Below are 17,626 nucleotides of genomic sequence, written 5' to 3'. Positions count from 1 at the left end.
AATTTTCTGGAAGGCAAATGAAAAATATTTTAATTGTTTTTTTCATGGAGATGTTTAACATGAACAGTGGCATTGCTGAAGAGCTCAATACACTGAATAGTAAAGTTATATTAACTTTTTGCTGTGTATGAGATTTTTCCTGAACAATGCAGATCACGTTTGTCCTGAAATCCCATGCATGTGGGAGTGATCATCATAAATCTAGTATTTCAAAACTAATGTAGTTAAGCAACAACACCAATCTCAGCTTTAAATAAATTAAGGCTTTTTGGAGTTCAATATTTTAAAAATGTGTTATTATGATTAACTATGTGTAGGTCCTTTTTATATCGGTCTATACATGAGATTGTATGGGTTGGCTTGACGTTCATCATCAAATCTCAGTTACATAGGATTAAAAAGAAGAACATAAAAGGCTCCACGCCAAATGTGCCTCAAAGTCAAACCTAAAGTGTCTCCCCGATCACACTATAAAGAAAGGAATGCCCAATTGTTCATCCCACTTTCCAGTGCACCTTTCTGCGGCAAGTCTGAAATGAATCGGAGGCTGGTGCGTGTAACTGAGGGATGAGAGGGGGAGGGGGGGATAGAGAGAGAGAGAGGACTTCGCGCGTTCAGGCAGGACAGGAGGGCGCGCGGGACATCAACAAACCAGCCGGGTCAAGAAGCTGCAAGGATGGAGATCCGACCAGACAGGTTTAAGGCGGCCGCGGGTAGAACTCTGGGGAAAATTAACAGGTACACACCTTTTATATAATATTCCTGAGTCCACCTTTGACTTCTCCCCATTTTCACGCGTTTCGGTGTTTTTGTTCTGCGGGACACATGCAGTTCATCATGCTGCGGGTTCCCATCCTCTCTCTTCCAAACTAACTCTCGAGTCGAGAAAAAGTTTCTTAGATATTAATTCCAATGGAAACAGAGGCGACTGTTTGGTTAAAGCAGCAAACATCATGTCGCGTAGCGGCAAAAGACCCGCTGTGCGCAGCGCACACACAGATGTCACTGATAGAAGACAATGTTGGGCTGTCTTTTTAGGGATTGTTAATTTATATTTTCGGGAAAAATTAGGTTGATATCCACCATTGAAAAAAAAATCAGGATAAAAGTGCAATGAACTCGTTGCCTGTGTTTGTTCGTGTGTGCGTGCGTGCGTGCGCGTGTGTTTGGGACACGATGTTTTCTCGTTGGATGCTTTGTTGCACACATTTCCTCTGAAATGTTGCTGTTATTTCTGGAACTCTTGCTTTCCTGCAGCCTCTCTTGTTTGTTTGTTTGTGTGTGTGATTGTTTGATTGCTAGAGTCAGATTTGGCCCAACTCTAAGTGGATTAAGTATGTTGGAGACGAGTGTGTAGCGTGGTTACATAATGTTTCCATGCGTTTTCAGAATGAGATGGAAAGTTTGATGGAAAATCAGTCATATCCATCTATTCATCCATCCATCACAACATGTTATCAAACTTAATGTTGTATAAAGTTGTCTGATCAATCAAGAGAATAAAATATATTAATCTTTAATGCAAAGCTGAAACGATTAGCTTCTAATTGATGAGTCGGTCAACAGACATTTAATTGGCAACTATTTAATAATTGGTTAATCCTTTGAGTATTTTTTTAGCAAATATGCCAAACACATTTCTTTCTTCTCACTTATACTTTAGACTATTTTGAATATCTTTTTGGTTGTGGACTGTTGGTTGAACAAAAAAAGCAAGACAAATATTAAATCTGTACAGCTGTGCCATCGCCTTCATGATCTTTGAGAAATAAAAATAAAAGATCGACATATATACTCTGGTTTAGTACGAGTGATGTTTACATGTTAATAAATTGCATATCAATACAAAAGTTGCAACACAGATGCGTGTTTCGACAATATTTCAGTAAAAAGAGAGAGATTAAAGACACTGATGAACCTCATGCAATAACCATTGCTTTAAGCTTTCACTCTCAGGATTTGAGGTAGCAACCAAACGTATAAATCCTGTCCTGAAATAGCCTGTTTTTCAGTCCAGCTGTCGAGCCACGCAAATCCCTAAACTCTCCCCTCCCACCCACTCCCTCCCAGCCCATGCCACTTCCTCCAGCCGCTCCCTCCTCCATCTTCCATCCTCCATCCTCTCCATCCATCCATTGAGCCATTGAGACAACACGGATAACTTTCAGCCTATCGGGTTCTCCCAGATTAACGGACATGCACATCTCCGGCTTCTTCTGACTTACTGATTGTGAGCCATGCGTGTGCACGGCCACAGCTGATGTAAAGAGATGTGATGTGTAAAATGGATCCAGATTGATCCAGATTGGGTTTAGTGATAGTTTCCTTGGATTAGCCAGTTAACTCTGGTGTTATGTGTCCACAGTGTGAGGTTACAGACAATGGTTTTCAAAATTAAATGATGCCGATTGATTTAAGGCAGGCATCTATGTATGTCTGTAGTTGTGTGCATGTGTGAATATGTTGCATCCTGATCACAGGAAATCCCTGCAGCATGTGAATAGATGAGTGTGTGTGTGTGTGTGTGTGCCTGTGTGCCCGTGTGCATGTCTGTGTGTGTACACACATCTCACCACCTCCCAGACAAAATCCCTCCTGATGAAAGCAGCCAGGAGTTCATCTATTATTTAAACATTTTCTCCATCAGAATGCATCTCCTGTTTCTATATTAAACTCCACTAGGTAAGCATAAACTGCATCACTCTAAGGTCAAGCACACTGTACATTCCTACTCTTCCTATTCCCTCTTTTCATAATGTTAAATTATATATAATTTAATCAATTCATCTCCTCATACCAAGGAACTATATATCCACAGCACTATGTACAATATAATCACATACAACCGTCTTCACCACGTTGGGTAAAGTTATTATGAATATCCCATCACACGATGGTGTTAACATTAATACAAAAGAACATCAAAATGAATTTAAAGTTGAATTTAAAGTCAAATCCATTCTAACGACTGCCTCTCATCAGTTTAGGGATGTTGATGATTTCAGTATAATCATTGTCATTATGACAATAGCAGATACTGTGAAACATCATGGACTGGTTGTCAATGTGGTTGAGGAAGAAAGAAATCGCTCACTGAATCCCAGGATGCTTTTGGAGACTTGAAGAATTTGAAAAGAGACCAAAATTATACTTTTTAAATGTTTCAGCTTGTGTTCTCTTTCTTGATCTTTTGACTTTCTGTGTCATTTCTTCGGTTATTTGCAGTTATGCTGCGTTCATCCATGATGTCAGTAATGCTTCAATATATTTACACGGCCTCCGTGCCTCACTGAGTTTGAGTAAAAAAAGAAAAAAGTTTCTATTAATCTTTGTCTTGGCTCAGATCATCATTCGGTTAAGATAGTGAGAAGCTGTGCATGTGTGTGTGTGTGTGTGTGTGTGTGTGGGTGTGGGTGTGTGTGCAGATGCACTCACACCGTGATTGAGTTATTTGATGAATACATCTATGAAGGTCACACATGTGGGTTTTTTAATGTGTGTGTGTGTGTGTGTGTGTGGTCCACAGGAGAGAGTGAAAAAAAAGCAGTGTGACAGGATGGGGAGGAGGGTATCTCCCTGGGTGACACAGTCCCACCGAGACCTAATCTGTTCACTTCAGGGAGAGTGAGAGGCTCATGGAGGAAGTATGAAAGGGGGAGACACCACAATTGAAATAACAAAATTGCTGCAATTTTATTAGAAAAAAATTCCTCAAGCTACCGCCCATATTTTACACACCTGACCTTAAAGGGCGAATAAGGGGGGAATTGATTTTAGATAAAAGCTCTGCAGTGGCTGGGCTGAAATAAGGAAAGTATGGTTTACGTACAGCACAATGAAGGATCAATTTAGCACATGGATGTGGAAAATAATGACCAGGCGTTATATAATATTGTTACTGTCAACCTCCCTCGCTGTCTCTCTCTCTCCTCCAACATCCTCTTATCAGAGGATTAGACAGAATGCTCTGTGAATTGCTGAATTGTATATACACGGTAACAAAAGTCTCAGGTCACCAACCAGCATGTGAGACTTTTGTTATTTTGTTGAAGTTGATATATTATTTTAAAATCCTAAATCAGGCAACAGTTTAACAGCAAATGTGAAAAGATACATTTTAAATATAATATAATCTAACATATAATACCAAAAAGAAATATGATGACGGTCCATCACATTGACTGTAAATAGATATAGTGTTTAAGATGTTTCACATTATATATGATTACATATTCTAATATGATGGGAACATTACAATTAAAAGAGTAAACTAAATATCTAGGACTGTTAATTTAATGAAATAAGATGCATAAATGCGTTACCTTAGGCTGTGGGAATGTAGAATAAGCATGTTTCACTAACTTAAACTATTAATCTCTTAGTGTTCGTGTTAATAGACTCAAAACATCTAAACACAAAGTCGCTTTGATTGACTCTTTCAGGTTGACTTTGTACATTTCTACGTTGTTGGTTGAACTTGCTCATCGTGCTCGGGTGAAAAGCTCACGCATGAGCTCAATTTGAGGTGTTACTGAGTCTCCACTGAGCCTGTTACTATTGTAATTATGATATTTCAGAGAGCCTGAGGTCACGGGACTCCTGCCTGCTCATGCTCTCTCGCTCATTAATGATTGCCAGCTGAGACCAATCAGGGGCTCCGCATGCTAACGAGAGAAGCTACATCAGCTGAGCGCAAACTCACAGGATGGTCCTCACGCAAAGTCAAATGTCTTTTTACTCTGTGTTTCAAACTTCGACTTGCTCAGAGACTTAGCAAGCGCTGACCTATGTTACAAGTATGTGTAAACACACTGGAACATTGTAACTCCAGAAACTTGGGAGGCCCTCAGCTAGTCAGCTATTCTGAGGCCCTTACACACACACACACACGCACACGCACACGCACAAGAGCGCGATTGCCCTTTCGTGGGAAGCATCTGTAATCAACGGTATTTCTGCTGTGGGCTAGCCTCGTTAGCTGGTAGCGTATGTGCAGGTGTCAGGCTGCAATCTGTCGTGAGGTTTAATGAGGATCCTCCCGCAGCTTTCACAAGCTTGGAAGTAGGAGTTTCAATCAGGGGGTGAGTCAGCACGTTTGTCTACAGAGAGGACAGCGGTGTGTGCATCCAACTGATTCAACAGAAAAAAAAGTGCACACCCTCCTTTTCATTACATCAGCTTTTTGATCCACATTTTGCTTTTTATTTATATAACTTCATCTCTCTGTTCTTGTGTGTAATGCACTGTGGAGGCCTGAGCACCTTCTATCAAATAAATAGCCTGTTTCTGTATGTGCTGTATTAAAAAAAGAAAAATAAACAAAGGTTTATAACAGTCAGTTTGTTCATAACACTTTAAGTAAAACTGGTAATTCTCAGAGAAATATGTTATATTTCACTGAGCTCTTTACCTTCACAGGAAATATTGTGTGTTTTTGCACATTTGAGAAATTATAGAAAATAACGACATGTAATTGAAAGTGAAAACAATCTGATTTACAAAATGACAGAAAACTGAATCAAAGGGCCGAATGAGACGCATGCCGATCTACGGCCAACGATATCCTGTGCTTCCATATTAATTTCCGGAAGTAAATCATTTTTGTAATCCTAATCTCAATGTAGTAACGGATTAAGAAAGAGAGAGAGAGAGAGGGGGGGGGCGGGGGATGCAACGCTCTCTCTAATCTCTTACAAATTCCACAATGTTGCTTTACAAAGTATTATTTTTTTGTTTTAATTTGAGTTTTACTTTACATTCAGAATATCTCCTGATGATCCAGTCTTAATTTATTGGCATAGCTTTTATTTTTTGTGTCTGTTTATTGGCGATTTGCATAGCTGCATAAAGAGATTATGCAGACGGGCATAATTGAGGAATATGTGCAGACAGGCTAACAGATATAGTGACAGATCATGATGTAAAAGCTAGAGTGAATTATTTATCTCATCCAAAAACACATCAATAATTTAGCAATGGTGCCAGAGTCGGACTTGTCTTGTGTTAGTGTGCGTGAATAAGTTATCTTGGAGTTTCTTTGTGCTGAGAGAGATGAATTACCTTGAACCTTATCTTGAGACAGAGCCGCTTTCAATTCGTTGAATTTTAGTAAAACTCAATTTTAAGCAAGTTTTTATCTCCTCACCGTCCTCGTCACATGGAGCCAATCCTTGTAGTTATTATGCACGTTACTGTGTAAAATTCTTCAGCTCACTGACTAACTGAATCAGCCCATTGGAAAGTGGACAGTTGACACAAGTGTGTGACTTGTGGTGAAATCACATACTGTATTCTAAAAAAAACACACACGAATGAAAGTGTGGCACTGTCTGATTTAATCTGAAAAAAATGTGTGTGTAGAATATATTTACTTAAGTGTGTGTGTGCGTGTGTGTGTATGAGTGTGTGCGCGTGAGTGTAAATCTGATTACAAAGTCACATTGTGGGGATTTGCCTTCCTTTCGGGGACATAGTGCACATCAACGTAACGCAAGTCGTTACATTATAGGGTAAGGGTTTGTTTAAGGATAGAAGTGGTTATGGTGAGGGTAATTCTAGGTCTCCAGAAAATGAATGTAAGTCAATATAATGTCCCCAAAAGTCATGAAAATGCAACTGTGTGCGTGTGTAAATAAGGGGGGGTTGAGAGTACGGAGGTTATGACACACAGATGGTCGCTCTCCTGTCTTCTCTGTTTGACTCCTGAGGAAAATGTATCACCTCCCATTCAACAAAGATGGTCAGCCTAAAATAAAGTCACATGGGTCTCTTCTAAGGCAAACTGATAATTAACAAAAGCAATTTAATGGTACATACAGAATTTCTTTGTAATGAGAAAAAAAGGAAATAATTTTAGATAGAAAAAATGAAAGTGTGCATAACAGAATGGATTATTGTGAGGAAATAACACCTCAAATATTGATTACTCTGTCTACAAAATGTTGCCGTTCAGTGAATTAGCAATCTGAAAGATGTTAGACTCTTTCTCTCCCTTCGTGGTCTCTGTTCGCCGTCTGAATACCTTCATAGGATAAACACAGAGAGCCTCTAGAGGGCTCCTGTTTGGGTCTGAGAGACTGGACATCTTGAACAGCACCGGTCCTGGAGGAGTGGACGGTGACAGCTGCTACCACACACTGAGAAATGCTGAGTCAGACACGACGCCAACATGGTGCATGTTGTCTGCATTGATTTGTGTGTGTGTGAGAAAAAGAGCGAGAGAGGAACGATGAAAAGAAGGGAAATTTTACAAAATCCTAGCAGTGAAAGAAATGCAGAAAAGCAGAGGGCCGCGTGGTGTCTGGAGGATGTACACGAAAGAAAAATAGAAGCACCGTCTTTCCTCAGGGATCTGACACCATATGTTTCTCGCTTTTCTCTCGATTTCTTTTTAAAAAATCGCCTGAACCACGATTGTTCCTTTACTTCACTTTTGAGCCAATGTTTCCATGTTGTGTTCCCCAGAGGAGATGTGCATCAGCGTCTCACCTTCACTCTCCCCCTTTTTTTCATGTGAAATATCTGTAGTTTATTATTTGCCAGTCTACATTTGAGTGGCTGAACCCTCAACAAAAAGAATAAAGTAACTTATATATTCTTGCAGTTGGACTGTGAGAACTGAGTATCCCAGTCAGGCTCTGGAAGGAATCAGAAAGATGTGTAACTTCATAGTTTCTCCCTCGAGTGTTGTCCGTCACTGTAAACGTATCTTGAAGTGGTTCAACCAACAGAATATACAAAAAATTATGATTTTTCATGGCAGAAAATGTAAATATCTTGTGCATGATTTTATAAACAATTCCCTGAAGCCAAAGATATCTTTGGAAGTATTTTTCTGCAGAGGCTGGCTTGTCGCTCTCCTCTCCTGTACACTCTGTCTCTGTCGCCCTTCAGGCTGATTGAGAAGCGGCAGCCCAATGGAGAAACCATTGAACTCTCAGCCGAGGGCCGTCCTGAGCTGGTGGAGGAGAAGGAGCTGCCGGTGGTGGACTGTACCTGCTTTGGCCTTCCGAGGCGCTACATCATCGCCATCCTGTCTGGCCTGGGATTCTGCATCTCCTTCGGCATCCGGTGCAACCTGGGGGTGGCCATTGTGAGCATGGTGAATGACCACACTGTCTTCAAGGGCAACAAGGAAGTGCTCGTGGTAAGTGGCAGGAATCAAAGATGTTGAATGTATATTATCAGTTTGTCTTTGACAAGGACGTTTGCCTTATTCCTTATCTTAATCAACGCTGTACTTACTCATTTTGTACTGAACATTTTATTATTATTATGAATTAGTTTACCAAGATATTTACAAGCTGAGATCATATCAACCATGAGATCCAATGGCAGTTATCTCTTCCGTTTGGACAGGAGGACACTTGTGTATGAAGTGAAAGTCACATCTGTTCTTCTCTCCAGGCTGCGCAGTTCACCTGGGACCCGGAGACGGTGGGAATGATCCACGGCTCCTTCTTCTGGGGCTACATCGTCACACAGATCCCGGGTGGATTTATATGTCAAAGATTTGCAGCCAACAGGTGAATGTCTTCACATTACAATATAATCGGGCATTCAGTAACCCTGTCTACAGTAAATAGGCTAGCTTTTGTGCAAGGCATGAACAAAAAAAATTAACACCCATGGAGCCTTTTCAACATCGTCCTTACACTCAAAAAAACGATTCAAGCCCTTCTTAGAGGTGACACATTTAAATATTGTTTGATACATTTAAATAAATCAATTACAAAACGAAGATATTTATATTGAATGGGTGTAACACAAAATGTAGGAATACTTTCATTTATTAGATTTATTTTGGTTACACTCACAAAAACGATTCAAGCCCTTCTTCGAGGTGACACATTTAAATATTGTTTGATACATATAAATAAATCAATTACAAAAATAGATATTTATATTTAATGGGTGTAACACAAAATGTATGAATACTTTCATTTATTAGATTTATTTAGGTTAGATGGTGTGCATATCAACTCAAAATGAATGTGTTTCATTGGGGACTACTCTTTGCGCATGCGCCTTCTGAAAATCAGTTGTTTGCATGAGGTGCAGACATTTTCAGGGCTGTACGGTGGTGTAGTGGCTAGCACTGTCGCCTCACAGCCAGAGGTCCGTGGGTTCAATTCCCAGTTGGGGCTTTCCTTCTGTGTGGAGTTTGCATATTTTGTTAGTTAGTTAGTTTATATTTTGAGTTGGACAAACACAAATTTATTTAATTTATTGAATATCGTTATTTTATTTTAGATGTATTTGATACAAATGAGTTGGACTAACTTAATTACATTTTATTGCACTGATGTGCTAAATTTGAGTTGGAGTTGCATATAATTATTGGATGGAAAACCTGCCAAAAATTTAATTGAGTTCATCCAATGAGTCATTTATTTGAGTGTATAAGCAGATGTCCTTATAGCAGGAGTGAGAGGAAAAGCAAAGGAAATAACTTTTCATCTGTTACTGTTGAATATCAGCTCTGAGGCAGCATGTTTGTTCTCCCGTGTGTTTCAGAGTGTTTGGCTTCGCCATCGTGGCCACGTCCGCCCTCAACATGCTGATTCCATCTGCTGCTCGCTGCCATTACAGCTGCGTCATCCTGGTCCGGATATGCCAGGGCCTTGTTGAGGTACAGTATGTCCCTGTGTGCACATGTGCTGTGTAAGAGTTTCCCAAGATGCTGGAGTGATGTCCTAACTGTGTTGTGTCCTGCAGGGTGTATCCTACCCAGCCTGCCACGGGATCTGGGCCAAGTGGGCTCCTCCTCTTGAGAGAAGTCGATTAGCCACGACGGCCTTTTGTGGTAAAGTTTCTCACCTCATTTCCCCCAAAACTCAATATCTCTTTTTTTCGAGATGCAGAAGTAATGAAAAAGCTCAGTCCGTGAAGAAATACAAGTATTCAGAAACTGTGACTTTAAATGAGCCGAACAGTATTTCGGTATGGTATGGTTGTGATGTCACTATACAGTATATATAGACAATTTCCCAGTTTTAAAGTTATATATGTGTCGCAGTTTATTTCCGGCTGCAGCGTATGTGAATGACATCAGCTGACAGTCAGTAAACACAGACCCACGCTATTGCCGAACAACACCATGCTGATGAAAGGGTTAATGAATGCAGGTGTTTATTCAGATAGACAATACGGGAGGGGGGGGGGGGGGGGGTGAGCTTTTGAACATTTAAGCATGGAAACATGTTTTTGTAGAAACCCAACATACAAGTATGAAGCTGGAAAATCGTATGACAAGTAGTCTTTAAAAGTATTAGACATGTGACATATGACCGCTGAATAATAATATGTATTAAGCAATTTAAGCACCAAAATGTCTGTATGATTATAAGGATAACTAATACTTTGTTGCTTTTATATGTGATGCTTTCTTAGGATCCTATGCCGGGGCAGTGGTGGCAATGCCTTTAGCTGGGATACTGGTGCAATACACTGGGTGGCCTTCAGTCTTCTATGTCTATGGTTAGTATCCTATATATCTTACTGATGGGCATATATCTTGATAAACTTAACTTCACAACATTGGCATCAACCTGGAAGGAAGTGTGAGCAGCTCACTCATCTGCCCTCTTCTTCTACTGTACCCATGCCTGTGTCTTCTGCTTTCTCTCTCCTCTTCCTCCAGGCGTCTTTGGGATATGCTGGTATTTGTTTTGGATCCTGGTGTCGTACGAGAGCCCCGCTGCCCATCCCACCATCACACCGGAGGAGAGAAAGTACATTGAAGATGCAATCGGAGAGTCCACCTCCTTTCTTAATCCTCTGCATGTACGGCTCTATATGATTGTAACACTGACAATCTGTTAGACCTGCACACAAACACTGGATATACACATGTATTTATACACACTCAGCGGACTCTCGTTCTTGATCCGTCTCAGTGAATTCAGCAGCTCGCAGTAATATCATGTTCCTTTGGACGGCAGAAATTTAAAACCCCGTGGAGACACTTCTTCACCTCCATGCCAGTCTACGCCATCATCGTGGCCAACTTCTGCAGGAGCTGGACGTTCTACCTGCTGCTCATCAGCCAGCCGGCCTATTTTGAAGAAGTCTTTGGCTTTGAGATTAGCAAGGTGAGACTATATCGTCTATAAAGTGGTTTGATTGGAACTAAACTAAACTGAAACACTTCCACTGTTAAATGGAAATCCTGGTATTTTTCAACCTCATCACTTTGGCGGGGTCATAATAAACAAGGATTGCTGTTGTGTTTACAAATACCTAATATAGAGTTGACTAGTGCAACATTATTATGACATATAGCCAGAAAAGCCATGCTTGAGAAAATAAAAGGCTAAAAAATACAACAGAATTCTTCTTCACAGCGTGGTTTGGTCCGTTAACCACATTTTATGAGAGGTGTCTAATTATCAGTAGGTTATGTACACTTGTGCAGTCCTTATATTGATATTTCCATGTTTAATTCAAAAACAAGACTGATCATTTGGGTCTGGGGATGGCGAGATTACACCATTGTTGTCTTTATGGGCTTTTATTTGATAGCATACAGTAGACGAGGAATAGAGGTGACAGGAATTACCGGGAAAAACTGAAAACCTGAAAAAAAAACTGAAAAAAAGATAATTAATTCTCGAATGAATAACCCTATGTTTATGTCTCTTTTTCACACACACACACACACACACACACACACACACATGCACACACTCTTCTCCGCCTTTCCTCTTTCAGGTGGGAATGGTGTCAGCGTTACCCCATCTGGTGATGACAATCATCGTGCCCATTGGAGGCCAGTTGGCCGACTACCTGAGAACCCACAACCTGATGTCCACCACCAACGTCAGGAAGCTCATGAACTGTGGAGGTGAGTGTCCAACAGGAAAGGGTGATCGTTGGAGGACGGTGAAGCGGAATGAAAACAACTGTGTGAAAAGAAAGCTCAAGAGCAGAAAGTCAAGGGCAAACTGAAACGGAGAAATTAAAATGGTATTTTGCTTTTGTTATAGTGAAAGCAACATAAAAAATGGTGTACTATTTGATTTTGATTGCAATAATGCTAATAATAAACCTGCCTGCCAATAAAGCCCCATTGAATTGAATTGAAAAAAGACAGAGTTGTCCAGTGTTGTATCAGTGTTTCTTCTGCATGTGCATAAACACATGTGTTATTTCGAACATAAATATTATGCATTACTATACAACACGTGACGTTGCTTGTGGAGGCAGAGTAGCAACATGTGGATGGTTTTCTTTTTGCATTAGATGTTGATGTGTTTTTGTGATTCAGGTTTTGGGATGGAGGCGACCTTCCTGCTGGTGGTGGGATTCTCTCACTCAAAAGGTGTTGCCATTTCCTTTTTGGTCCTCGCTGTGGGATTCAGTGGATTTGCAATCTCAGGTGAGAGATGTTATAAACAAGTATGCTGTCTACCAGGCCAAGCAGTAGTCCGGGACATAATCCTCTTAAAACGGAAAAACCAAACTGTTGTTTTTTAAACTTCACCTTGCTGGCTGTTTCCCAATGTTTCCATTAATATAAACTATGTATTTAACAATGACGTCTTGCCTTCACAATTATTTAAACAGTAAATATCTCCTTAGTCTGGTGTTGAGAGAAATGTCACTACATGGTGTCTTTTTTTAAATTTATTTTTTTACTTAACTGTGAAAATCTGCATCCCATAAAAAAAGAAATGGAGGAAATGATGTCGTGCACTGCCTTTGTTATTTCACTCAGGGTTTAATGTCAATCACTTGGACATTGCCCCTCGATATGCCAGCATCCTGATGGGCATCTCAAACGGGGTGGGGACGTTATCTGGAATGGTGTGTCCCATCATAGTGGGAGCCATGACCAAACACAAGGTAAAAACCCTTCATCTGTATCCACTTTACAGTGTCGCTTAAAAAAAGTGTCAAACTCACCTGTTCCACATGTCTTTACATCATTTCAGACACGCGATGAGTGGAAGTACGTCTTCCTTATAGCTGCCCTCGTACATTATGGAGGAGTGATTTTCTATGGTATGACTTGACTTTGACTTTAGTGTTTTGTGAGGCATCTGTAGAAGACCTCAGTCTAAATACTGACCGCACTTTGTCTCTCACTAGGACTCTTTGCATCAGGGGAAAAGCAGCCATGGGCCGACATAGAAGACACCAGTGAGGAGAAATGTGGTATTATAGATGAGGATGAACTGGCCAATGAAACAGAGGAACTCTACCATGGAGGCGGGCAGTACGGGGCCATGAGCAAACCAGTTGTCGGTTCCAACGGAGGACGGACCGGAGAAGGAGGAGGTGCAGGCGGAGGCGGAGGCGGAGGCGGGCCTGGATGGGTGTCGGACTGGGATAAGTCTGAGGAGTATGTGCAGCCACCTGGATACAACTCGTACATGTACGGAGGAGAAGAGGAGAGGGAGCTGACATAGAAGATCCACATGATACAAGTTAAAAGAAAAGAAAACAAGACGGAGAAAAAAAGGAAGATTGTTTGGAAAGGGATTGGAAGAGAGTCACTGCTATACTGAATGGACCTGCTGTGTGCTTTTGTACAATATTTACAATTGCACATATTGCGTGTGTGTGTGTGTGTGTGTGTGTGTGTGTGTGTGTGTGTGTGTGTGTGTGTGTGTGTGTGCGTGCGTGAGTGTAGGCACGTGCATGCAGGGGTTAGAGTGGTAAATGTACACAGTACTCAATATTCATTAGCAAAGAACTGAACTGATATATCTCAGATTATCCTTCCTGCTCTTGAGCTCGTTCTGATTGGTCCGGTGTTCCGTTTCCACGACATCCCTGAAGAGATCCAGCGTGCATGTGCGTTTGTGTGCGTGTGTGTGTGTGTGTGCGTGCGTGCATGGTTGTTGGTGTGTTGCCTGTACAGCAACTCTCTCAAGCCACTGGCATATTTAAAGTTTAATGTGTAAGCCACAAACTTTAATTTCTTTTGCTGGGAAAGCACTTTAGGGGCTCAGTTTAGTTTAACTAAATGCAACATGGGATGCCAATGTTGTAGTTATCTCCCACTTTCTGGTTTATATTTCTCCAAAGGCTCTAAACCTTAATATAAATCACATTAAGCATGTCGTTTAAAGAAAATCAATACACAAAAGAAAAGCTAATTTTTGTTTAGGACCGAGGCCCCTTGTGGACAAACTTGTCCCGCCACTGGTGAAGCATATCGTTAATTTCCCCTTTCCTCTGCAACGTTGTGTTTCCAAAAGCAATGCACATGTTAAGTATTCATTCATGTGGCGACGACTTTAAAACTAGTATGAAGGAGGAGAATGGTGCTTAGGTGTTGTGTCATTCCGTGCTTGTCTTGATAGAGTTGTAAAACCTTTGTTCCAACAGCCTCCCCTTTGTGTGTGTGTGTGTGTGTGTGTGTGTGTGTATTTGAATCTACAGAGGTGTGTGTTAGAGCTTGCTTGTGGTGTCTTGCTGAATCTCACCTGGGTCTGACCCGACTACGTCAGGTCCAGCCAGGCTTATGGGTCACATGATCATCTGATAGTTGGGACTTTCCATTTGGCGAGTGCGCTCCCATCAGAGAGGTGGCCCAGAATATCAAGATGAGTGTGATAGTGCTTAACCAGCGAGGAACAACAGCTATAATATTCCCAGGCATCACAGCATGTGTTGCATCATTTTCATCTTCTCCTGTGTCTCTTTGGCTGATTGTCCCGCCGTCGTCCTCCCGGTATTTAACAGGACGCTTCCTGTCTTCCCCTCCCTGCTTGGTGCTGTTTCCATGTCTTTAGTACCTCAATTTAATTCATGTTTGAGTTGGTAGGTCAGCGATTTTCAATGTGTGTGTGTGTGTGTGTGTGTGTGCGTGTGTGTGTGTGTGTGAAAGAGAGAGACAGTGAGTGTGTCGTTGTGTTGGGTGCAGGTGCTGATACATTGTGCGGTGAGCGTGTTTTAATGAGCACAGCGGTGCAGTAGCTCCCCCGCCATCTCTCCTCCTTTTACACACACACACACAGTAAACCGATATCATGCATTTCATGCAGTCAAGAGCACCTTGCACACTATTTGGTATTTACACAGATCAGAAACACCCATGGCAACAGAGTGAGATTAGGAAGTAGTGTCACACACGTTCAAGGTGTGTGTTAAGCTTTGGTAACAATGATGGCCAATCACATCAGCTCCTCTCATGCCCTTTAAAGCAGCACCATCTCCTTCTTGACGCACTGACAGCTGGGTAATGTAGTGGAGAGTCCAGAGGTGCGTCTCCTGAGAGGACACTAACATGCTCACACAGGAAAGGAACTGTGGTGTTGCTACAAGCTGTACAGTACAACGCTATGCGCCTGCACATGGAGCCAACATGCATGACACATCATGTGCACACACACACACGTGCACACACAACAAACCTCTGCCCTCTGTGTGCTCAGGCCAACACACAACTCTCTCTTTTTAAGGAAATTGGCAGATGGCTCCTTTTCAGATCAAGAATCTAGTTCCTGTCAATTCACAGAGGGCTTGTGATTCTGAGCTCACTTTGTGGGCACTAAACTGCTGCAAGGTTAAAATTAATATCCGATTCAAATCAGGGTTTAACGGTAAAATGTGTTGGTGAGTCAATGAATTATTTTTAAAAAGGGATTAAGGCAAATTTTGTTTTCGAGTGAAATATCTAAAAGTCCTGAATGATTATTCCTGTGAACTTTTTAATTTGTCAGTGTTGTATCTGTGTACTTTTAATCAAGTGTATCTTAGTCTAAGTTCATGTCTGTTCCAGTTTTGTCCTCCTCCTTGATGAAATGTGTGGTGAGTATCAGTGTAAAAATAATAAAGGAAACGATCATATTTAAACGTGGAAACATTTGGAAAATATTCTATGTATAAAAGATGTATATGTGAGATATCCTTGTGTGCAATAAAAGGTAAGCAATTTAAGAGCAGGTCACTATTCCAACACAATCATGTCATCAGGATTTATTACCTATTCAGTATAATGACGCATTCCATGTGTGGTTTTTTTACATCATGAGCGTGATGTCAGTTCTCTCCCTCTCCCTCTCTCTCTCTCTCTCTCTCTCTCTCGCACACACACACAGACAGATGGATGCAGGATTATCTCTATGATTTTAGGCACAGATTAGATAGGAGAGCAGATGCACTCAGTGGGAGAAACATGGACGTCACAGACAAGGGAAGTGAGGATGGAGGGTGGGGCATGTTGATGCTCTCTCTCTCTCTCTCTCTCTCTCTCTCTCTGTGGTGATTTGTTTAGTTTACCAGGGGGCTACGAGCTTCGCGACTCATCTCAATGTTATAGTTTTGGAATACTCTGTTCATTCGTTTCGAAGTGCTTTAGTTGGTCTTTATTTTGAAAAGATCCACCGGAAGTATTCGCACTATAACACCTGTATTTACGTTATTTTGACGAATTTAATATTGTGTTGCAGTTGGTCGCTCTAGACGGCGATATAAACATGTATCTTTACACTCAAATGAGACGTAAACTGTCTTCTTCCCTGGTATCTCTAGAGGTAAACACACCTGCTCTTTACAATTGTTTGGCATTTCCCCCAAAAAATAGTAAAGAGCAGGTGTGTTTACCTCTAGTGGAAAAAAGTTCTGAACAATTTCACCAAAGTGATATTAATAAGGGTTGTACTGTCATTACGTTAAGACTGTGGAATAGCACACGTCATTTTATTAATATAGTTTCTGACCTGAACCACTAGAGGGCAGCAAACACAAACTCCTGATTTTCAATAACTCAGGTCAGCTCCACCGCTCAGCACTCAGCAGACGCTCGGATGTCTGTAGTTAAATCAGCCGACACTGAAATGTGTGTGCAAATAAGTTTATATTGACAATCATGGTAAACACATGCAAACGACCCAGATCGGGAGCGAGCGCAGGATTTAGGAAAGTTAGCGGAAAGATCCACTTAAAACAACGTCCGGTTTTCAAAATAAGATGTCCAAAAATCGTATACTTGCAAATAAGGAAAATACTAGATTAATGGTTTTATATTCACATGTATAAAACATGTGGACTGCAACTAGTGAGTTAAAAATGAATACAACTCAATTGTGCATGAAGTGTATTTCTTTTTTATTTTAGCGGTTAATTGAAAGATAATTAATTAAATTGTATCTGACCGACTGATATGTTCAGGACATGTTCAAGGTTCAAGGTTCAAGGTTTTTTATTTGCCATCTGCGCCTAGACCAGCAGTCCAGACAGATCGGAATTATTTTTGCAGGGTTCTCCGAGTCAAGAGGTACAAAACAAACACACTATAATAACAATAACAGTAACCGTAATAATAATAGAAATATGAAACATATCTAAAAAAACACAGTACAAAAAACACACTGTACATAGTGTGGTAAAGTGTATGCAATATTCACAGTACTAACAGTAATAAGTAGGTAAGTAGGCTAGTGCTGTACCTGGCTTGTAAAAGGAAAGAAAGAGGGGGAGGGGACAGTGATATGGGGATATTGCACATGTTCAGATGTTGGGGGAAGGTTGTGTGGGGCTATTGCACTGATTGTAGTGTTGCACATTTTTCACAGTTTCAAGGAGTGCCTCTTTCTCAGTAGCTGTGTTGTGCCATCAGTCTGTGGCAGGGAAGAAGCTGTTGAAGAAGCGTGTCCTGTGGGTGACGATGCTG

At 41.0% G+C, this 17,626-nt stretch overlaps 1 protein-coding gene across 1 annotated transcript; it reads left to right on the top strand.

The window, feature by feature from the left end:
• The first annotated feature begins 610 nt into the window (after positions 1–610).
• Positions 611–15,891, top strand: slc17a7a (solute carrier family 17 member 7a). Its single transcript, XM_056406434.1, has 13 exons — positions 611–738; positions 7,894–8,146; positions 8,407–8,525; positions 9,517–9,631; positions 9,718–9,805; positions 10,393–10,479; positions 10,643–10,785; positions 10,944–11,093; positions 11,713–11,845; positions 12,269–12,379; positions 12,719–12,846; positions 12,936–13,005; positions 13,093–15,891. Exons 1-13 carry the CDS (start codon positions 677–679, stop codon positions 13,410–13,412), a joined length of 1,779 nt encoding a protein of 592 aa, XP_056262409.1. The 5' UTR covers positions 611–676; the 3' UTR covers positions 13,413–15,891.
• The last annotated feature ends 1,735 nt before the right edge of the window (positions 15,892–17,626 follow it).

The sequence above is a fragment of the Pseudoliparis swirei genome, chromosome 23 (genome assembly GCF_029220125.1).
Source record: "Pseudoliparis swirei isolate HS2019 ecotype Mariana Trench chromosome 23, NWPU_hadal_v1, whole genome shotgun sequence".
Lineage (NCBI taxonomy): Eukaryota > Metazoa > Chordata > Actinopteri > Perciformes > Liparidae > Pseudoliparis > Pseudoliparis swirei.
Note: the sequence above shows the minus strand (reverse complement) of the source record. Positions and strands in the feature narration are given on the sequence as shown.

What these genes read in the sequence shown, in the direction of transcription:
- slc17a7a (XM_056406434.1), top strand. Translation starts at nt 677, where the DNA reads ATGGAGATCCGACCAGACAGGTTTAAGGCGGCCGCGGGTAGAACTCTG. An exon ending in AGCCACGACGGCCTTTTGTG is followed by an intron (nt 9,806 to 10,392) that starts GTAAAGTTTCTC and finishes ATGCTTTCTTAG; the next exon opens with GATCCTATGCCGGGGCAGTG. An exon ending in TGGAGGAGTGATTTTCTATG is followed by an intron (nt 13,006 to 13,092) that starts GTATGACTTGAC and finishes GTCTCTCACTAG; the next exon opens with GACTCTTTGCATCAGGGGAA.